At 43.4% G+C, this 23,652-nt stretch overlaps 1 protein-coding gene across 2 annotated transcripts in view; it reads right to left on the bottom strand.

Moving 5' to 3' along the window:
• mlh1 (mutL homolog 1, colon cancer, nonpolyposis type 2 (E. coli)) overlaps window positions 1-12,456 on the bottom strand; it is a 30,176-nt gene extending 17,720 nt beyond the window's left edge. The window contains exons 1-16 of one of the 2 annotated variants that reach the window (XM_036538328.1): window positions 12,413-12,456; window positions 12,149-12,292; window positions 11,609-11,699; window positions 11,276-11,374; window positions 10,171-10,244; window positions 8,660-8,732; window positions 8,141-8,232; window positions 6,908-6,950; window positions 5,745-5,833; window positions 5,407-5,519; window positions 5,011-5,104; window positions 3,427-3,580; window positions 2,793-3,109; window positions 2,440-2,570; window positions 1,330-1,438; window positions 1,028-1,091 (exon numbers count right to left, since the gene is read on the bottom strand). In XM_036538328.1, the coding sequence (XP_036394221.1) occupies window positions 1,028-1,091; window positions 1,330-1,438; window positions 2,440-2,570; window positions 2,793-3,109; window positions 3,427-3,580; window positions 5,011-5,104; window positions 5,407-5,519; window positions 5,745-5,833; window positions 6,908-6,950; window positions 8,141-8,232; window positions 8,660-8,732; window positions 10,171-10,244; window positions 11,276-11,374; window positions 11,609-11,699; window positions 12,149-12,255 (1,650 nt within the window). In that variant the 5' untranslated portion in view covers window positions 12,256-12,292; window positions 12,413-12,456. Of the gene's footprint in view, window positions 1-1,027; window positions 1,092-1,329; window positions 1,439-2,439; window positions 2,571-2,792; window positions 3,110-3,426; window positions 3,581-5,010; window positions 5,105-5,406; window positions 5,520-5,744; window positions 5,834-6,907; window positions 6,951-8,140; window positions 8,233-8,659; window positions 8,733-10,170; window positions 10,245-11,275; window positions 11,375-11,608; window positions 11,700-12,148 lie in introns of both variants that reach the window. The other variant, XM_036538329.1, reaches the window with a different exon arrangement.
• Between the last annotated feature and the right edge of the window lie 11,196 nt (window positions 12,457-23,652).

Here is a 23,652-nt window from a genome sequence, read left to right as displayed (position 1 = left end):
TCTATGTTGCAGGTTTTGTTTGCAGACTTCTGTTTTATTGTTGCAGGATATACAGGAGCATGGTACTGTAAATAATTATTTTGCATTCCTACTGCGATCTTTTGCCTATGAGGAAGTCAGCTAAACCTGATTGATGCACTAATTGTAAGTCGGTTTAAAAGCGTCTGCGAAATGCCAAATTGTAGAATGTAAATTGTAACCGTTTGGTCGACTGTTAGGGGGAAGCCCTAATATAATGACCTAAAGCACTGAGATGACCATACAGAGATTAATACAAGAAGTATAGTAATGCTGAACTACAGCATTAATAAAGAATAGCCACACTGAATTCCAGCATTAACACAACCACAATGAGCCACAGCATTATAATAACCATACTGAGCTACAGCATTAATACAAGTATATTCATACTGAGTTACAGTATTAACATAACCATAATGAGCTCCAGCATTAATGTAGCCATACTGAGCTACTGCATTAATACAAGAAGCATAGCCACAATGAGTTACAGTATTAATATAGCCATACTCAGTTATAGCATTAATATAGCCTTACAGAGCTACTGTATTACAACTAGAAGTACAATCATACTGACCTAAAGCATTATACAGGAAGTACAGCCATACTGAGCCACAGCATTAATATAACCATACTGAGCTACTGCATTAATACAGGAAGTATAACCATACTGAGCAACAATATTAATATAGAAAGTATAGCTGTACTGAACTACAGTATTAATGCTGTCACACTGAGCTACAGTGGCAATACAGCTGTACTAATCTACACTATTAATACAGGAAATACAACCATAGTGAGCTATATTATTAAATGAAGCTTTCATACTTTTGAAATACCAACCAATGGTCAATTAAACAGATTCACTGACCACCCACACGACACAACCACATTCGCCTACTTTGGTTGGGTTCAGTGTTTCACTACCATACAGAAATGAACATGTCATTATATATTACTCTCTCCAGTCTTAACCGATGGTAATGAACGACAGTATAAGGATACTTACCGATAACCGCAAGACACCGAAGTTGCCGAAGTCATAGATCAAAATCTGGTAAAACAGCTCCTGACTGAGAGAAACAACCACAATGAAAACATTTTTTCCTTGCCCTCTGTGCATCTGCATGATATCACACACTGGGCCCCATCTACAATGTTGAAACTATACTGGCTAGACTAACATGAACACTGCTGAATGAACACTTACAACTACAGAACTCCCATCAGACACGCACAGCCTTTAAATTGACAAGGTATGGGAAGGAGGAACATAATCATCTACAGTCCACCGTGGTCGAGTGTTCTGACCTGAGCTTAGTGGTGTTGAGAAGGTAGAGTTTAGTGAGGTGCTGAATGAGGGACCACTGCGGGTTAACACAGCCCACAAAGGAGTGGTTCTGCAGCATCTCCTGCAGGCCTGAGGCGAGACAGCAAGCACACATGCACAGCTCTGAATCAGCCACACCATAAACCCGCATTTACCAAATGAGGACAACCCCTCACAGCTCATGAATGTATCCTGTCACTGCAACCCTCCATGGTGCGCAAATTAACCCTGCACACACTGTAGTTATCAATGATGTCCTAAATTAGAACACATGAACAACTTCTTCAGTAAAGAGACGGTTTTAGAGCTCTAGCACTTGTATTATCCACCATGCCTTTTTCAGCCCAGCTTTGGAATGGGCCATTAACTGTACCCCACTGCAAGCACCCTGTGCCTCAGTGTCTTCCCACACACAGTGCAGTACCTACACAGTTCCCAAGTACCCACGGGAAGTTCACCTTCAACTTGGTCTGAAGATAACCACTTACTGTTGCTATGGTTAAAGTGCTTCCCCTGGTGTCAGCATCTTCTGAAAAGGTGACATGCTATTGGCTGAGACCACTGTGAGCATGCTTTGTGTGTTGTAGCACTACTGCTGGTCTCAGCATGCACATAGTAATACTCAACTGTTTTTGTACTGAAGCAGAAAAATACACGATTTTACACACAAGTTCAATGACATCTTAGACAGACCTAGGTTCTATGTAGACCTGTTGAGCTGCTGAGTCAAGCAAGTGACATCCTTGAGTACGGGGAGCTGCAGGAGAGCAGCGCAGTAAATTTCTCACTAACACTAGTAACCTACAGGCACTTTGCAGCTTGCTACAAGTTGCCAATGCAGTGGTGATCTGTGACACACTGCCCAAACCTACAACCACCCCCACCCCCACAGGAAGGAGCCCATTGCATCCAGCCACTCTCGAGCGGTGGCATAAGCCTATATGCGTTGCTGGGACGAGGGCACTCGGCATGTCCTAGACTTACAACTTTCTCACTCGCACCCACCTGACATAACCTTTATGTTTGCGTTTTTGGGGTACACATCCTGAGCTGATGTGATACAGACGCAGTTGAGCGAGCATCCTGAGTACCTTTGTGCGTCTGCTCCATGATCTCGGCCCGCAGCTCCTTCACGCTCGTCAACTTGATCTTGCGTTTCTTGGGGGTGGAGGCCGCAGTGAGCTCCTCCAGCTCCTCCTCAGGGCTGACTCGTGAGTGTTTCCTGGTGGGAGATGCACACGATTGCAGCTGCTGCATCGGCTAGCCTGGAACTGCGCTCTCTTAAGCTTTGTTAAGCTTTATGTTGAGCATCAGCATCACCAGAATATTAAATTGCAGCTGAATGGACCAGGAAATGCAGAAGACCATAAATACAGTAACCCTGTCTCCACAATGTGCCTGCGGAATGTTGGAGACAGAAAAAAATGCGATCCATGGGTGTTACCTGGAAGTGTCAGCAGGGCTTGGGCTGGTATCTTTCAACTCTTTTGAGACAGAACGCTCATCTTGCACCATGGCCATAATTTCGACATCCAACTCTTCTTGGTCCTTGGCAGGAGACCTGGCTACAGTCTCGTCCCTGTCTGTGGTGGTGGGCTCTGCAACAGCTGTCCTGCTGCTGGGCTGGAGGAATGCATCCAGTTTCTGGGCCCGGAAGTCTGTTCGGACCATCTGGTGAGCGTAGACCCGCTCCACCGGATCTGAGGTAGAAATGCTGGGCTTGGTTTCAGCAGCAGAGATGGCTAGGCCTGGGAGGAGGGTCTTTATGGAGGGGGTCAAGACAGAAAGAGCAGTTTAATGCTGGATAAGGAAAAGGCAGCAATGGGTGGTCTGAAGTCAGATGCAGAAAAAATAAACCCCAGTACAAAATAAACACTCAGGATTGGTACATGCAGTTAATCACTCAGGAGTGTTGTATGTTGATAATCGCTCAAATGGGGACAATGACATGCACTTTATCAGCAGAGAATGTAATCGCACTGCATAATTTGTATACAGGGGCACATTAGCACACCCTTCCTTTGAAGATTGACATCTAGCTCCCATGAGTGCAGATGGGTTGCAGCCATTAGTCACACCTGGGTGAAGTAGGTACGTGATGCATTGGAGCCCAGCAGTTTGCTCTCTACATGCTTCTGGATGCCCTCCACAATGCTGTCCTCATGAAGGAAGTGCACCTCGTGCTTGGTGGGGTGGACATTCACATCAATGTTTTGCGCAGAGATTTCCAGGCTGCCATGAAAAGACAGAATATGGGGAAGAACGCTGGGAAATATCATCACCACCTGCACCTTCCATCACCACCTGTTCTTGCATCAGCACCTGCACCTTCCATCAGCACCTACACCTTCCATCAGAACCTGTGCATTCAGCAGCACCTGCATCAGCACCTACGCCTGTATCAGCACCTGCATTACCACCTGCTCCTACATCAGCACCTGCTCCAACATCAGCACCTGCACCTACGCCTTCCATAACCACCTGCTCCTGCATCAGCACCTACATTACCACCTGCACCTTCGTCTTCATCAGCACCTGCTCCTACATCAGCACCTGTGCCTTGCATCAGCGCCTACATCAGCACTTGCGCCTTTCATCATAACCTGCTCCTGCATCGAGAAGGGTCTGGCTGCAGGCTCCACTGACTGGACATGGTGGAAGTGACATAACGTAACTTGTTTTTTTTCTGTGTTTTTCATTGGTCAGTCGTATTCTGAGGCTTGAGGCTCTCGGTTTGCCTCGTAATAGCCGATATTTTCAATGTTTTTAATCGGAGATGAAGAGTAATTGTGCTTAATTTCTATTGCTAGCCTGACTAGCCATGTCATGTCTCATGTAGTTGCTGGCTAGACATGAAGGATAATCTCCAATGTTTTTATCGGTTAATTTGGGGAAAAGGAGCATAGTCGCTAGCCTAGCAATGGCTATCGGTAGCCTAGCAATGTTTCTTGCCTTATGCATGTTGTTGCATTATTATTATTGTCGTTGCTATTGTGCTTACAACTCCTTTCATTTTAAAACACCCCCCCCAACATTGTTGATGCTATTGAAATGTCGGTCTGTACTGGAATTGTAGTCTCATAAACCGGCGTTTTCAAAAACCACGAGCAGAAATCGGCTTTATTGAATTGCAGCAGCACTGCAACTTTGTCTCAGTCTGGGAAATGCAACTTTGCAATGTCATTGTTGTTGGTGTGTTTTCCCAAATGTTTCGCTAACAAGCTAATTATCTGCATGCTTGTGTTTAAGTGACAGATTACTGACATTCCCCAATTGTCCATGTTAATCAAATCTCGGTCATTAGTAAAAGTAATCTTGATTGGTAATACATTTTGATTAAAATTAGGTTCAACAATGTTGGGGGAGGGGACACCATATACAAAGTGTAACTTTAACAAAAGCATGCAATTAGTTGGCTTGTTCGCTGATGATGTTTTAAAATGAAAGGAGTTGTAATATCGGCTATTACTAGGCAAACCGAGAGTCTCAAGCCTCAGAACACGTCTGACCAATGAAAAACACGGACAAAACACATCACGTTACATCACTTCCACCTCCACTGACTGCCACCTCCACTGGTAGGACATGTCCAACCAGTGGAGCCTGCAGCAGCACCTGCGCCTGCATCAGCACCTGCGCCTTCCTTTCCCAGTCTGTGTTACCTGAGATAGAGGAAAGGGTGTGTGCCTTTGGGGAGATACGCAGAGTAAACTGCTTCTACAGCCTTTTTCAGAGCACTGGATTCCACAAGGCGGTCTGGAAGTCAAAGACAAACAATCAGAATGACTTCAACAGGAAAGGACTAATGCAAGAAAAAATGCTGATGCGGTATGATTCATATAGAAATCATTCACATGTATATTAATGGACAAATGACATTCATTACATCTAAAAAAAGAATACTTGATTTCTTTCATACAATAAAAATGATTTGATGAATATCCAGCTGTATAAATGGATGATACTGTAAACTTTGTAAGTTGCTCTGGAAAAGAGCGTCTGCTAAATGACAGTAATGAAATGAATGGTGAACTCATTGCCCCCTCTGCAACACCTACGGTTGATGAAGAGTAAAAAGATGCACTTCTTTACGGAGTAGTTGGCATTGGAAATAAAACCCTTTAGTTTGAAGGCCAGTTTCTGATCCTCACACTCCACTTCCATCAGCTCCCTGTTAATAAAGTGAACCACATGCTTCTTACACTCAACAGAGAGAACCCAAACTACTATCACAACTTAGATACATCAGAGGGCCCGAATTTACTAGACTAGGTACTGTAAAAGAATACATGTTTCAAACACCAGTGAGACTACTAACCACATTACGTTCACTGAGAAAGTGCTTACTAGTATAAATGAAAGCACAGTATCAGTGTGATGGGTGGAGAAGCGATACCTGCTCACAGTGTTCCCAAACACGGCACGGATGTTATCCACCGTGGAGGCACCTGGGAAAGTCCGCACATCTGCCATCGTCTCCCCTTGCTGCAGAGAGGAGTGGGGAGTTTCAGCTTCCCCTGACAGGGCCACATTCTAATACCAGGCTATTCTGATTTCAGATGTGTGAGAACAAATACTCACTGAATACCATTCCTCCTCAATGTAAAATCATGCCCTCTGTGACAATTACTCTAACACTATTACATCACATTATTCTATTTCAAAGACATCTCCACACAGAAGAATCATTAATTAACACTTTCCTGTCAAAATCTGCATTTCCTTACAATGCATTTGCCCATCAAACTAGAACACATCACAATCAACCACACATCAAATGCCACACATTGAATTGAATGCCACACATCAAATGCCATTCATCTGGGTAATGTGGTCATGCATCTTACAAGCATTTCTATATTTCACCCAATGACTAATGTGGTGCCACACTCAGAGCCCAAAGACCTAGGGGCAAACACCAATGACTCATAGGCAAACGTTAGTGTTTAGGAGTAGCAGCAATGAGAGTAATATTAGTAATGAGAATAATATACAATATGGCTGAGCCTACATGCTCATATGGTTCATACTGCTTCCCCAGGGCTGCTCTGACAGGCAGACAGCTGCCATCACTGGCCCCAGGGACACATGAGCCATCAGTCAGGCTTTCAGCTGGTGTCAGCATGTCCATACAGAATGGCACAAAAGCCCTTTACTGACCACCAGCCAGGACACACCCATTTCATTCCCAAAGAACTAACCAAAGACACTCAGAGGACACACTCTCATATTTGACTTATTTACTTAGAATGAACATACATCATAAGACTAATGATGTGATGTTAAATGAAACATTTCAGAATACTGCTTACTAAAATGAAGATGTGTGATATGATATTCAATAATCCAATAAATTCAGAGAAAAATGGCAGACAGGTCTTGTGCTTAGCTCACATGAAGAACTTATTCTTGTCCTTATCTGTGAAAGCTCCAGGCTTCTTGTTTGAGCATTAAGAGCGCATAGGTCAAGCAGAGAATGATGTGCAATGACAAGTCAGGAGAGAGCCCATCATCATCTTCTCATCTCTATTCAGAACACATTAAAAGACAAACACAAACCTTTTTCACAGAGAAGCTTTTCCCAGAGTTATGTATTGCATACCTGTAGAACAAATTGAGAAAAATTTATGCAATCTATATAAAAAGTTTTTTATACACCAAATTAGCAGAGATGTTAAAAATTAAACTGTGTCCTTGTCCTCCAACAGATATTCAGCTCTGAAGAGGCAGAACACAAACTGGAAACATATGGAATTGAAACATATTAGTCTTACAAAGTGGTCCAGTGCCTTTCAGAGACCAGCACTGGGACATTTTAGGCTCATAATAAAAACATTCAACGAGTATGCTACAGTATTACTGTATGCTTCAACAGATGTTATAATTACTGATATTTTTGCATTTTTCTACCCAGACCCTGATTATACTTTTAAGGCCATCACCACCACAACAACCACTGAATCCAATCTTCCAATATCCACATGGGCCTACTACGTCTATTTTTCGCACTACAATTTCCACAGTGCACCAGGAGGCAGTCGCTGTTGGAGGTGCACGCTCCTCATGCTATCTGAAGAACTCAAATGGTAAACTCATGCTAATTACATAATACACACATATTGTACCACTGTGTGAGAAAACATTTACATTTATTCATTTGGCAGATGCTTTGAGTGAGGCAGAGTATGACACAAAGAAACAGAACTGCAAAAAGGAACTCAAAAAACTAAAAGATGTCTTTGTACTATCGTTCTAATTAATTCTTTCCATTGTCATAAACAGCTGTATATTTGCAACTTTTTTAAGAAAGTTTAAGAAATTTAAACAAACTCAGCTCTTGCCAAAAATAATCACTTACCAATTTGTCACACAAGTTGCATACATACAGCAACCTATATTTAACTCTGAAACTATGAAAATAGTTCACATGTAGCTATATTCATCCACATATTTATTGTCTACAGAACATCCGTGGTTCTATCTAATAAAATCAGCATTTATCAAATCTCCCAGTGTTTTATATACAGTGTTTTTATCAATACTTAAAACTGTATTATCTGTCTGAGAATATGGGTTAGTTAAAGGTGTCAGGTGCTGCTACTAGCTCATAGGCAAAGTATTAGGTAGGCTCATACATACATATTTTTGTTTACCTAAGGTCGGGTCAGGTCAGGTAAGTAATGTTCTGTGTTGGGTCTAATAACTGCGACCCCCAAAAACATCTGCTGTTGATGGACTTGGGGGAAGAGTGGTTGGGCATTTCATTGGTCATGAAGCACCCTGAGCACAGACCTGCTTACTACTTCCATAATTTTTGAGTACTCCTCACTGGGGCTCTTCAGCGCTTTTCTACGGGTGGAAACATTATAGAACAGATCCTCAACCTGTAGAGAGCAGAACACAGTCTGTCAACCCAACATATCCAGCATGAATGCTTACTGCTCACAGGGAGCCACTTTCTATAGCCCCTATTACTCCCACCTGCATGCTCATAACTGGGAAAGAGCCTGTAGTAGCTAGGTCAGACTGATTAGAGGCAGTGTTCTTGTGGAAAGATGACAAAAAGGTACATCCCCAAGGGTGAATCATTTTGTTAAATGAAGTAATCACATAAACTATGCTCAGCTGGTGTTTATCAAAAATAATTTCTTCATAAAGAGGGCAGCAGTGTGATGTAGTGGTAAGGAGCAGGGTTCATAACCAAGGGTTTAGTTGCTGCTTCCATTCCCCACTGGAGTGGATAAAATGAATAAAATTGTAACCCTGCTAAATGAAAATACTGTTATAAAGCAGAAGTCATAAACCACTTACAGTGATCTGTGTGCCCTGGTTTCCTGCACATGGTTTGGGAGGTGCTTTCAGTTTGCCATCGCAGTAGCTGGCTCTGCAAGTCAGGACAAGGAGACAGTTCAACAGATATACACACACGCGCACATGCATCACCTACCAATCAGCATTACAAATTGCCGTTTGTGAAAGTTACATATATAAAGGCAGTCAGACAAGCATGTTTGTTTAACATGTTTTGTTTAGTGGCCTCAGATTAGAGCTGGGGAAAATAATCGTTTTTACAATGCATCGCAATGCGAAAATGAAAGATTCTCCATCGATGCAGAAAAAGAAAATAATCGATTCTTAAAAACTGTAATTAATACAAGAATACAAGCCCTCAGATTTGAACTGTTTTTAATTTTCAACTTTTTTGTTTAACAGCTGTTTTCAAAATTCATATCAAGTCATACAACATAAATATTTTTGAGGTAAAATTACCACAAGGTATATGTAAACAGTAACACAAAACATGTTTTTAGTGCATTGTAAATTAGCGGTTATGGTTATTTGTTTTTCAGTTGAATTATATTTAAAGTTCAAGAAAATCCACTGTTTAAAAGACAAGTTTTTTTTTCAACCTTTTTGCTCGTAGGTTCCCACCGGTGTGGTTTGCCGTTTAGCACGTATGCTAAAACTGGTGCGATTAGAACACTAGATTGGAAAAATTCTAGCTAATATTAGCTATGAGGAAACAACGATTTAAAATTAAAAAATATAGCAAATGCTAACTGAAAGCTATGAGAAGCTGGACAACGCTAAAAATCAGCAAGAGAATCCTCTAGTCATTACAATATTAATAATTTATTGATTATATTTTTCATAAACATGAAATATAGTTAAATGTGCAGGGCGAGACATGGTAAAAAAGGTTTATAACAATATAACGATCAGGAATTATTTGTGTAGACAGATATAGCAGAGAACGGGAGAGTTCGCGCTGGAGGTAAATTTTAATCCTAGGTTTTGCGATAGAAATAAAGACTCGCCCCCTGATTTACTGAGGTAGGTGCAAACCAGCTAGATTTAAAAACAATTTTTATGTGTGCGCCTAAATTAAAACATGTTTTCACTGTGCGGTATAGTGTGAGTAAATAAGCTGTTTTTCCTTTAAATCTTGCGCAAGGAGCTAATATAATAATTAGAATAAACCCATCCTTCATTTTTGCGCTGTCTGCGCCCAGCTGTCTCTGTCGGGGGCCGTTTAAATCACGATGCCGGTTCAACATCGTGATGTCTGTCAGCCATCGACCAACCCTAGTTCTTAGAACTAGTCCCTAATCGCACCGGTGTGACCGTACGCGCGAAAGGGTTAATAAAAAAAACATGGAGGACAAGATGCATCGAGAATCTTTTTGAAATCAAATCGCTACCCTTTTAAACGTAATCGAATCAAATCGTGAGACCAGTGAAGATTCACACCGATCCATCCATAGAGCCATGTTTAAAATCCACCCAGAAAACAAACTGAGAAACTATGAAAAATAAATTACCTGTAAGCACATTTTCCATCCGCTGTTTTTGTCGTAATGGTTACATGAGCCACATGGCTAATACTAGCAAGTGCCTGCAAGACACACAAGTGCATGGTTGCAACACAGTCTTAAATGGCATTCCAAGGTCTGCCTCAAAAACGCACTCAACCTACAGTAATCTGTGTAGCAGCACTGCACTGCAAAGCTTTGAAAAAGCCATAGTGCTGTTGTGTCTGACAAATCAGTGGGTTTTAATTTTCTGGACAAAGAAAAAAACCCTATAAACATCCAGACCAGATTTATAATGCTGTTGCTCTTATGGACCATTACTGGCCACCACATGAAAACTTAATGTAATCTTGAATTAATATGTTATTAGCCTACATATGCATGCTTAAGTGATGTAGATATGAAGGACTTAAGAATAATTGTTATGGACTATGTGCATGCTAAATTGATTACTAAAGAATGCTTATATTTTTTATTTTCATCTTTTTGCCAGGGAACTGTTTTCACCACTATTATATACCAAAGCTCTTGTTACTCCTGTGGTATACATTTAACGTCACTTGCCATGACAGCATTCGCAGTCCCTCTGAATTGGAACAGATAAGTACATCTGCCCTGTCTCAACAGATTTACCATCCAGAGATTCAATGCACCCACAAGCATAACCCCTAAAGCTGGACTAATACTAAACACAGAAACCTGTACACTGCCACATTCAGAACATGAAAGATGACATGGCTCAGTAAGACATGTAGACCTCTCTGCAGTAAAGTATCTTTCAAGTCCTACCCGTTTTTAAAATGCTGTACAACATGCACTATATTCTCCTTGACTTCCCCTTCTCTTAGTGGCTCCAATTGCTGAGACCAATGTCCGCACGAGTGTTTACAACTTCCACAGTGCGTTAATTTCAAAAAAGGCGAGAAAATCGGACAGTTTACCTTCAGTTACATGAAGGCCTAATTTTATTTATCATCCTTTTATAAGATTAGACTAACATGTCTGTCACCAAGTTCGATCACAGCACCAATTCTCTGGCAGGGCCGCCAAAACACATTAACTTAATTATTCAGTAAATCAATTTGCAAGCACATACAGTGCTTGGAAGACGTACCTCGCCCCTGAAACCATAGGTAGAGATGGAAGTCAGGTCCTCAAATTTCTGGAGCTTGCTTGTTGTGAATCTCTCACAAACAATTTCCATATCTTCTTTCTACGATTGACACAGAACATCTGAGAATGACGTCTTATGAGAGACCGCTCAGTATAGCTGATGGCAAACGAGCTAATGCTAACCAACCAGCACAGCTATCTAGGTTCCAGCTTGCAGGGACTTCGGTCACGCATTGCTTTCCGCTACAAAATAAACATCGGCTTGCCGTGTTAACATTCATATCAGAACAAAGCTGCAACTATTCCAAGAGTGAACTAGATAGCTAGCACTCACCCTGATGCCTGTTCCATTGTCCTGAATCTGGATCATCTTAAGCCCACCTTCTTTCACAGTCACTTGTATACTGGTGGCCTGTGCATCCAGACTGTATTTTGGAAAACATCGTATAGCTAAAGTCACCCAGTTAGAAAATTACTATTGTTATAGCTACCTATCTGGTACATTCTAACTGCGACCAGCGATCCAAATGCAATCGATATTCCTCTCTGCGAAGTAGATAAAGTTGCTAGCAAGTGAAAAACAGTTGTTGACAACATTCAGTAAAGGGTTACTAGACTAGCACGTTAGCTAGCTAAATAGCTACCGTCGAAGATCAACAAATACGTTCTACAAAAATGGAACAAATTGATGATTTGGTTGACTCCCCTTTAGTTTAGGTTAGCGGAAAAGGTATTACCAGTGAATGTCTTAATTGCAACCGGGTAGTAACTACGCGACATTAAATTTCTCAACTAGCACGATAAAACACTGTAGCTTTTTAAATCGCATCCAGCTGACTGGACAACACAACTGTGCCCTCGCCGTAATACTCACCAGTTTTCTATCATTTCTTTGATTGCGTTTGCAGGCCGCTGAATGACTTCTCCAGCAGCTATGCGGTTTACCACGGTCTCGTCTAGCCTTCGGATCACCCCAGCCATATTTCAAAGGTACAGACTCTCCGTAGGCAAGATACTTCTATTACAGTACAGTGATGAAAAGGAGTCAGCTTAGCCAACGTTAAGAACACAATTGCTACAATTTATTATTTAGAAACCGCATCGTAATAGATATACTGGACTTCAGAATACAACTAACCAAACAAAAACGAAGATGCACCAGAGCGCGGGAACGATACGGATGTTGGCAGGCTAGACAGGATGTCAAACTCTCAGCCAATGAGTGGAGAGTTTCTTCTGCGCCAATCAGAGAAACTTGTGCATGCAATCGCCACAGTGTAACAATGACGTCGCTATAACACAAACTTTTACGTTACATATCGTCATTTAGCAGACGCCACAGCCAAAGCATAGGCTAGAATTTCATCCATTTATACAGCTGGATATTTATGTGAGGCAACTGTGGGTTAAATACCTTGACCAAGGGTACATCAGCAGTGCCCCAGCGGGGAATCAAACCAACCTTTCGGTTATAAGCCCTACTCCCTACCACTATGCTACACTGGCACCCCTTTTCTGTATTTGTGTGTTGTTCTTTCCTAACATCTGTAAATGGTAAAACCACATCACAAATTTGAAAGATGCGTCTTGTCTTATGAGCGATTCGTGACATTTCAGTTTCCCAATATAGGAGAATTTAATTCTTTAGTCGAGGCAATTACAAAGCGTTCAACTCCCCTGTTGGGAAATAATTTGTGTATTGCGAATAATGACAAAAGAAGGTCAAATGTAAGGAATATGGCCTAATAATAAGTACATAAGGAAAATATTCACATCAAGGAACAGAGGAGAACGTGGATGATTCATTTTAAGCTCTGCATTCCAAATAAAGTGAGGGAAGTGTAATTTTAAAATAGCCCATCAGATTTAAACGACCAATTTTCTTATTATAAAATATATACAGATGTTACTGATGTTTGTGATTTTTGTGGAGAGGAGGGAGATCATCACCTTTATTTGTCAGACTCAAGGTCCACACAAATACAAGACAGACATAACATACAACATACATAAAAAAGGAGTATTGCACTTCTTATAAAAGGCACTTGTACCAGTATTTCCACATGGATGACTGGTAGCGTAGCGCACTAAATCTAGGATTTGACAGCATCAAAACAAGGTTGTTCTGGGAGTTGTTCAAGCGACAAATATATTTGTACATCAAATTTCTCATCAATGTGGAGAAACTCCGACTTGTTTATTTTATGACTGAAACAGAGTAGCACAATTTTGGAAATCTGACTTTCCAAAAAGAAAATGCTTTGGACTTTACGGCCAATTTCTTTGTCTTTCTTGTCTTTCTATTTTTACAACCAAAAACCTCTGACAAATTTCCGGTTATTCCCGAGAGAATTCGATTATTTCCTCCAATCGTTAAAAAATAAAACTGAAAGCTGTTATAAAACATGACAACGACATAGGAATTGCCGTTAACTTGCGTATATTTATTAATTTTCAATTTCTATGTTTTTGTTATTGTCCTTTTTGTTGAGCGCATTCATATTAACTGATGCTATCAAAATTAATTATAATTCCAATTTTCACCAGTAAGATTATCTCCAATCTGAAAAATCAACATACATGTTTGAAACTCAGTAGCTGACTTACTGAGTGACTGACTGACACTGCCGGTGTCCGAAGACTTTCAAATAAGGATGCAATAACATAAATATCTATAAATTTGAATGAGCTGTTCTGCCCTGCGTGTTGTTTTGTTTAATCATTGTTCTGTATAAAATGTAATACCATAGCCGACCTCTAGGTGGTAACATATAGAAATGTGTATATTATCCATAGTTGTAGCGAGGAAATACAGGAAGTAGTTTTCTTCCTTCTTTTTAGTTGTAAACTACGGTGCAACAGTAATGAATTGCCGCTCTTTTATCGCAATTGATTCTCCTGATGTAGCCCTCATAAATCAATGTAGCGAAGCATTGCAAGCACAACTATTGTTATCCAATAGTTTTATTAGTGTGATTGAAATGCGGCCTACGGTCACAGTACCACAAAAGCTGCCTCAGGTCATGCCACCAAGCACTCATTGAAACACATAGTAACCCACACTCATCTTTTTGTCGTTCACTCATCCCTCCATCCTCCCATTCGCCTCAGTTCATTTTTAAGGTCTTACCGATTGGTCACCTTTGGCCCAAAAGCCACCATACCACATGTGCTGCCTCAGGTCAAATCACCCAACACTCATTGAAAGTCATACTGACCCACACTCGTCTTTTTGTCATTCACTCATCCCTCCATCCTCCCATTGACTTCAATTCAGTTTTCAAAGTCTTACTGTTCGGTCACCTTTTGACCTACAGTCATGGTAACCACTTAACACTTTGGCAACCACCCAGCAAAGCCCTAGCAACGACCAGTGACCATATTGTTTACCATAGCAACAACTTACCAACACCCTAGCAACCACCTAGCAAGACCATAGCAACCACCTATCAACACCCTAGCAACCACTTAGTCACATCCTAGCGATCATCTCATATGCATTACTGCGTTTTCGCTGCCGGGTCGCAATCACACTCTGCATTTTCTTCAGGAAATGCACTTTTCTAGTTTTACTTGTTGTGTTGCAGAGTAAATAACACTGTCTTGACGTTCTACAGCACATAAAGAGCCTTGTCCTCAGCTTGGGCATAACCTGGGCTGGTCACCAGCCCATCAAAAGGGAGAGTCTAGATTTAAAGTTAAGCACATAGTGTCAGATGTTTACAAAAAATTGTTGATTTCCTTCTAAGTCAACAAGGTTTCAGTGAGGTGTCCACATACTTTTGGCCACATAATGTATACAAAAGCGGACAGACTAATTTCTGTGACTTGAAAGGGTTTACATACATATCTGTGTAGTTTACATCACGTGTCAAACCGAATTTGTTACGGGCCTAAACTATGCAAGGTTTGTTTTTATCACCACACTACACCAAGGGTGTCCTGGTTCAAATTATGAGAAATGATGAAACTTTTGACATTGTACAACATTATTGAGAGTGGGGTGTCTTTTCCCTAGCTGAATTGTCACTGATTTAATGTTGTGTAATTGTGATGTTTCTGGTAACATGGAGGGCACATCAAAGTACAAAAGACAGAAGTCATACCCGAGACGTGCGTTTCTTGACTCAAAATCCACCCCATCCCAGTAAAATGCCTAAGTTGTGACAAGGATGCCAGTGCCCATTCCTTGTCCTCCTGAGTGACAGGTCTTTTGATTCCAGCTGAAATAATAGTAAAAGATGGGTAATAAAATGAGTAGTAATAGTAATTGAGATGAATCACTGTCTGGCCAACTAAGATTTCAGTATGGAGATAAAGCTTAGGATCATGATTTTTCGGTAGTACTACAGCACACCGTGAGTGCATGTTAGCACCGTTTGATAAATACGATTCATCTTCACATAATACAATGGCTTTAAACCACATAACGTTAAGCAAATAATTTAAACCACATAACAACATCAGCATCAATTGCAAATTAATTAATAACCTTGTGTTGTGAACGATGTCATCTCAGACACTCTCTTGGCTGAAATTTCATCTGTTTTTGGTGTCTTCGCCCTCTTCCACATGCCTTCAATGTCAGAGCGGGACACATTCTTCTCCACCCAAATCAACAAGGCTGCCATATGATGGCACTTGTCTCTGCCGATTGGGCACTCGCAGGTGCTGTACCTCACTGACTGACCCTCAATGTCCACCTATATTGAAAACAATTTAACCCTAACACTTAAAAAAGACATTGCCAATGCTGTGTTTATATTAGCCTAACCACTGTGCGAAATACCTGGTGGTAATCGGGGGTCCCCACTACCCATACCTGCCAATGTGGTGGATATCCCCCTGGTCTGGGCCAAATGGACCAAGGGTCTTCCTCCACATTTTGATGCCTTCCGGAAAATAATAAGTCCTCACAGAGTCTGATGTAATCATGGTTGTTTGGTTTATTGCATATGGTGATCAATCACATACAGTAAACCGGGTTGGTCCTCGGAGCAACAGGTGTATATGCGGTGTGTATATATTCACAAACACTCCCCAATCACTCTGCCCTCCCCTCAGCCTGCATCCATCCATTATGCCCTTTCTCACCCCTCCTATCCCAGACCACAACTTCCAACTCCTCCCAGGCTCCTTCTTCAAGATCATCCCATTTTCCATGTAATACACCATTATTTAATTTTTTAAGCTGTTACATTTACAAAGTATAATAGAATAAATATTATTTAAGGTTAACATATTAGATTGTCTGGTTTCCTTAAACACTTCCAGACCTCCACATGTACAGTAAAGATAAAGTAAATAGCTACTGTAATGTATCAATAACTTCATTTAATATGTTAATAATCCGCTTTTCTCTGGGGGGGGGGGGGGGGGGGGGGGGGGGTGAAAGTGGCAAAACTCATAATTTACATATGGGGTATACACTTTATCAAAAATTTTCCACCATACCAACATTTAGGTTTCAAAATACAGGAGTTTTTGTCGGAGGTTGTGGATAGTAAATAAATAAGTAGGGAGAGCCGGTACGAAAGTAACACGGGACAAAAGTAACATGGCAATTTTCTGCGAGCCTATACAAGTCTGATATGCCTGTGTCAGCATGTACAGCATGCAACACTTACCAGAACCGCAAAAAATGGCGTGGATGTGTCATACTTTAGCGGAGATATACCCGAGAAGCAGTAACAACAATGGTTAAGATGGTTGATCTCATCTTAAAATAAATTATATTTAACTGTAAATCACTCAATACGATTCAAAGCAGGAATTTAAGTAAATGAAAGGTGTTAATGGGCTGATCTACATAGGTCTGAAAAAAATCCAAACGCACATCATTGATTTTTAGGCCCTATATTCTAAAACATTTTTAAATTTTTTATTAAGATAAAGGACATAATGGCCCAGTTGTTCAGATGTAATCTGATTGGATATCGGCTATCGGATTGGATCAAATCTTGAAAATGGGTTGTTCAAAAGGAAAAAAGGATTCTGAAATCGGATTAGATCACGTAATCCAGTCTTGGTTTTGATCTGGATCAAATCTTTCAGTATGTGTTGTTCAAAACGTTTTAGTAGGATTGGGATACCTTTGATCCAAAAAATCAGGATCATGTCTGGGTCTACAACAGGCTCAGGTGCATCATAAAACATTGCGCCTGGTAGCGATGTTGTGCAGGACAATACAGGCAAGTATTATGTTGCCTGCTCCCTGTGCTGTTTTCTGTCTCTTTAAATAAAAACACTAAAGGGACCACACGCTGGCTATTCTACCTGTTGTTCTTTACATAGCTAGTAGCCTACATTGTGATATGTAGTCCCATTTAGAGCACTGGTAATCCAGATTTGGGTATCTTGAAAAATGTGTATCTGCATCAGAGTGATCCAATCCAATGTTGCTGTGGAGAAGCTAACTGATGCTCCTCCACTGTCCCTTCGTTCCTAAAATAAACGCAGGGAGATCGCTACGCATAGCGAGTGTGCTCAGGCGTACGATGGGTGCCTCACTAGTTGCTAGTCGGTTTCCTACAGCACAGTAGTTCGGTATCATGTAATGTGGTTCCGAATGATTTCCGGGTTTAGTTATCAGTCCATTAAACAACACTCCTCCAGTTATCTTTATATTTAGTTATAATACTTGTTACGTTTTGTTTAGTTTTGTAGTTTAAGTAGGTACCGTGTACATTGGTTGTTTGTGTTCTCCCGCTCTCTCTCTCTCTCTCTCTCTCTCTTCCGGATGCGCGGTCTCGGTGTGTGAAGGAAGCCAGCTGCTCGGGGAAGGAGGTGGTCAGAGGAAGCGCGCGCCCTGACTACGTCCCTTTTCTGAGGTTTCGCCGTAGGTTTCGCGCGAACTTTAAGGAAGGTTCATCGTAGGAGTGGAGGGGGGAGGAAGGGATATTGGTAGTTTGTTTTATTAGTATATGTAATGTTTGTTTTATTGTTATTTTGGTTGTGGTTGTCATTTTGAATATAATGTTACCTTTTTTTGTTTGGTTAAACTGTTATTCAAATGTAATTCATCCAGTTTCGGAATGTAGACTCGCTAGGACTCCCCTGTTCAGGGGGGTGTTCAAGTCTATATATAGTCAGCATGATGGACAGAATGGGGAGTGAGCTGGTGTCTGTGCAGGCCGGCATGCTGCAGCTGGGTGCAGCTGGTTAATTTGAGTTAATTTTGTTTAAGTTATTATTAACTTGTTTTTTTTGTTCTTCTATTGGAATTTCATTTTGGTTTTGTGTCTGCACTCCCTTTATGAGGGACACTGATGGCTACCATTTTTGCCTTCAATAATAAATAAAAAATCTTTCCCTGGGAATCCTGAGGACTGCGTGATTACTGCTGAGCTGGTGTGGCCACTTAGTGTCATCCTGGAGACTCAGGTCATTGCCTAGGTCTCACATGTGGTGTCAGAAGTGGGATGGTACGCTGAAGTGGAGCAGCAGTAAGCAGCAGGGAGGAGCCAGGGCTTTATGGGACCAAAGACACGACGCCAGCGAGAGATGGAGGTTGTTCCAGAAGAAGAAGGGGCAGTGGGTGGAAGTCCCCCAGCCCACCAACTGCCACGGCAGGAAGAGCAGCCGGCGGGTTCATGGGGAGAAATGGTCCGCATGCTCAAGGACTGTGTGCGCTTCCAGCAGGAGCAGGGGAGCAGAATGGACCAGGAGGCGCTGAAGCAGGAACAGCGATGGAGGCGGGTCCAGGTGCAGCTGTCCCAGTTCCAGGAGGAGATGGAGCAGCACCGACACAAAGCAGAAGGAATTGCCAGAGCCACTTACTCGTTGCAAGAGGAGCCCAGTAGGAAGAGCCACGGTCCACAGGAGTTCCAGAGACCAGGACATCAGACAGGTGAAGACTCCGATGACGAGGGGAGTCCTGGGATGTCCCTGCAGTCCAGTGGTGGAAGCCGGAGGATGCCCTGGGCCAAGCCAAAGCTTCCACCGCTCCAGGAAGGTGACGATATCGAGCAATATCTGACCACCTTTGAGCGCCTGGCTACTGCCTACCAGTGGGAGAAAACCGAATGGGCTGTGCTGTTGGTGCCCTACCTGAGTGGAAAAGCACGAAGTGCGTATGTGGCTATGGATGTGGAGGATTCCATGGACTATGACCGAGTTAAGGAGGCCATCTTAGCAAAGTACGAGATCAACCAGGAAGTGTACCGACAGAGGTTCCGGGACCCTGAAGTGCGGCCTGGTGAGAGCCCTAAAGAACTATATCACCGACTGAGAGACCTCTACAAGAAGTGGATTAGGCCGGCAGGCAAGACTGTGGAGGAAGTGGGTGAGATGATCATTCTGGAGCAGTTCTACAACTCTCTGAACCCTGAAATCAGAATATGGGTTAAAGAGCACTGCCCCGACACTGCCCAGAGAGCAGCAGAGCTGGTGGAAACCTTCCTGGCCGCCCGACGAGGCTTCAAGGCATTCCGTTAAGAAGGCCCCAGACCTTACACACCAGCCGGTAAGTCTGTGGGGTTTGGTTTTGGTGGTGGTCCAGGGGGCAGGCCTAAGGGGGGTGACTACCGTGGTTATGAGAGGGCTAGGCCCAGTATTGAGGGTGTTAGGGCAGCTAAATCATTTGCTGATAATAGCAAGGGGATTAACCCTGAGACAGGTAAAACGATCTGTTACCATTGTAGACAGGAGGGACACATTAAGCCAAATTGCCCTCTGAGGAAGCCAAAAGCTATTCACTTGTGTCTTTTGCCCCGACCAGGGGAATCTAATGGTGATGGTTTGGGGAGGGTGCAGTTAATGCCTGTGAAGGTTAATGGGGCTAGTGCCATGGCTCTGCTAGACACAGGCAGTATGCAGACTTTGGTTCAGCCTCAGCTAGTGAAAGACCAGTGTCAGCTGGGGGGTCCTCAGATGAAAGTGCGTTGTGTTAATGGGGATGAACATGAGTACCCCATTACAGAGGTTTACCTGGAAGTGCAGGGACAAACTTTCCTGTTGACCGTAGGGGTTGTTGAGGGGTTGAGATACCCAGTTATAATTGGGCAGGATGTGCTGGTTTTGCCTGAGCTGGTCTCCGCATGTACCCCAGTGAGCATGGTGGCAACTCGTTCCCAGGCTAAGGTGATGGAGCAGAATCGGCCACCAAATGAGTCTGGGGCGGATGTAGAAGCCCTTAGGAAGATGCCCTTCATAAATTGTGAAATCCCTACAGTTGGCAAAGGGAAGACTAGGAAAAGCTGAAGGCAGAAACGTAGGGAGAAATTATTGGGCACTGTGCAAGCAATGGAGAAGACAAAGGCAGTGCCAGCTATTGAGGATGTGTTGGAGGAAATTCCCCATAACCTTAAGCTGTTGCAGCAAGAGGATGAGGGCTTAGCTAAAGCCTGGCAGGAAGCGGAGGGAGATGATGGGGAAGCTGGGAAGAAGGGTTATGTCCAGCAGGAGGGGTTACTGTGCCATAGGCAGACAGCAGGGGGAACAGAGCGGTTGGTGGTTCCCAAGAGTTTAAGAGAGCAGGTGATGGCTATGGGTCATGGAATCCCCTGGGCTGGGCATATGGGCTTTCAGAAAACCCTAGACCGCATTGCAGGGAGGTTTTATTGGCCAGGGATGCATGCCGATATACAAACTTACTGTCAGTGCTGCCCTGAATGCCAGTTAACTAGTGCAAAGAATGTAGCCAAATACCCACTTCAGCCACTTCCCATCATAGATGAACCCTTTAGCAGATTAGGGATGGATATTGTTGGCCCACTAGAGAGAACACAGGCAGGTAATCGGTACATTTTGGTAATTTGTGATTATGCTTCACGTTACCCTGAGGCCTTTCCACTCCGGGATATGTCTGCACGGCAGGTAGCCCAGGCCTTGGTGCAGTTTTTTTCAAGGGTGGGGATACCTAGGGAGATAATCACAGACCAGGGTACTAATTTTCTCTCTAAGACCCTGAAGCAGGTGTATAGGCTATTGGGGATTAGGGGGATTAGGACCACTCCATTCCATCCACAGACAGACGGCTTGGTGGAGCGCTTCAACGGCACGCTCAAAAGCATGTTGAAGAAGTTTGTTGCAGGTAATGGCAAGGACTGGGACCGATGGCTGCCTTATATGCTGTTTGCTTACCGGGAGGTCCCCCAGGCATCAACCGGCTTCTCCCCTTTTGAGCTCATCTATGGAAGGCAGGTACGGGGGCCCTTGGATGTGCTGCAGGACTCCTGGGCAGGGCTAAAGAAAACCAAGTCCCAGGATGTGCTGAGGTATGTGCAGCAAGTGCAAGAAAAGATGGAGGAGATGTATGCTTTTGTACGCAGCAATATGGAGAAGCGCAAGGTTCTCAGAAAACCTGGTATGATAAGGGAGCTCGGGAGAGGACATTTACACCAGGGCAGAAGGTGCTTTTACTGTTACCCACCTCAGACAGTAAGTTCTTGGCTAAGTGGCAGGGGCCATACACAGTCCTTCGTCAGTTGGGGCCGGCCACTTATGAAATTGAGATGCCAGAGAGACGGAAACCTAGGCAGACTTTTCATGTGAATTTATTGAAGGAATGGAAGGAATGGGATGTGCCTCACCAGTTTTTTGTGCAGAAGGTGGATGGGGAGGAGGAGGATTCGGTCCAGTTTTTCCCAACCAGGCAGAACCGGGCCAGTCTTGACTGTTCACATCTACCACAGCACTTGCAGCAGGAACTCGCCCAAGTGATTCCTGAAGGCCTGTTTCAGGAGGTTCCGGGTTCCACTGCTCTGGTGGAGCATGATATTATACTCCATGATCCCACTCCAGTGCGTCAACCCATGTGGCGCATTCCAGAAAAGCTACTGCCGGTGCTGAAGGAAGAGGTAGAGGTAATGCTGCAGTCTGGGGTTATTGTACCCTCCACTAGTGAATGGAGTAACCCAGTAGTGCTTGTTCCAAAAAAAGATGGGAGCATCCGATTCTGTATTGACTTCCGCAAGGTGAATGCTCAGTCCAGGTTTGATGCCTACCCCATGCCAAGGTTAGATGACCTAATTGAGCGCATTGGACAGGCAACATTTATTACCACTCTTGACCTGTGTAAAGGGTATTGGCAGGTCCCGCTCACAGAACAGGCTAGACCTTACACAGCCTTCCGGACGCCCCAGGGCTTATTCCATTTCTGCAAAATGCCATTTGGCCTCCAGGGGGCGCCAGCAACCTTTCAGCGGTTGATAGACCAGGTGCTCGTGGGCACAGAGGGGTTTGCAGCTGCCTATTTGGGTGACATTGTGATTTATAGCAACTCCTGGGAGGAGCACCTGCAGCATCTCCGCGGGGTCTTTGGGAAGATCAAGGGGGCAGGGTTGACAATTCATCCAAAGAAGTGTTCTCTTGCGCAGGCAGAAGCCCGATATTTGGGGTATGTCCTGGGTGGTGGTGTCATCAGACCTCAGCAGGACAAGGTGGAGGCAATTCGGCAGAGTCCCAGGCCAGAGACAAAGAAGCAGGTACGCTCTTTTTTAGGTTTGGTTGGGTGGTACAGACGCTTTGTGCCAGATTTTGCCACACGAGCAGCAGCGCTGACGGATCTGACGAGGAAGTCGGGACCCAGTAGGATCATCTGGGACGACAAGCAGGAGAAAGCTTTCCAGGACCTGAAAGATGCCCTGTGCCATGAACCAGTACTCCAGAGCCCTGATTTTGGCAAGCCTTTTACCGTCCACACGGATGCTTCAGGTGTGGGTTTGGGGGCGGTCCTCCTCCAGGGGGAGCCAGGTGACCAGCAACCAGTAGCCTATGTGAGCCGGAAGCTGTTCCCGAGAGAAACCCGCTACTCAGCAGTGGAGCTGGAGTGCTTGGCCATTAAGTGGGCGTTAGAGACCTTTAAATATTACCTACTGGGAAGAGAGTTTGTCTTGGAAACTGACCACCGTGCCCTTCAATGGCTGGGAAGGATGAAGGACTCCAATGCAAGAATAACTCGTTGGTTCCTGGCCCTGCAGCCCTATAGGTTCCGGATACAGTATCGAGCAGGGAAGGAGAATGTCATTGCTGACTATTTGTCTCGCATCCCTGGATGCGAGTCTTCGGAGGGGGAGGGAAATGTGGAGAAGCTAACTGATGCTCCTCCACTGTCCCTTCGTTCCTAAAATAAACGCAGGGAGATCGCTACGCATAGCGAGTGTGCTCAGACGTACGATGGGTGCCTCACTAGTTGCTAGTCGGTTTCCTACAGCACAGTAGTTCGGTATCATGTAATGTGGTTCCGAATGATTTCCGGGTTTAGTTATCAGTCCATTAAACAACACTCCTCCAGTTATCTTTATATTTAGTTATAATACTTGTTACGTTTTGTTTAGTTTAAGTAGGTACCGTGTACATTGGTTGTTTGTGTTCTCCCGCTCTCTCTCTCTCTCTCTCTCTCTCTCTCTCTCTCTCTCTTCCGGATGCGCGGTCTCG

Source organism: Megalops cyprinoides, chromosome 10 (assembly GCF_013368585.1).
Source record: "Megalops cyprinoides isolate fMegCyp1 chromosome 10, fMegCyp1.pri, whole genome shotgun sequence".
In the NCBI taxonomy this organism is placed as follows: domain Eukaryota; kingdom Metazoa; phylum Chordata; class Actinopteri; order Elopiformes; family Megalopidae; genus Megalops; species Megalops cyprinoides.
The sequence above is the reverse complement of the archived record's forward strand: the minus strand, read 5'-3'. Positions and strand labels throughout refer to the sequence as shown.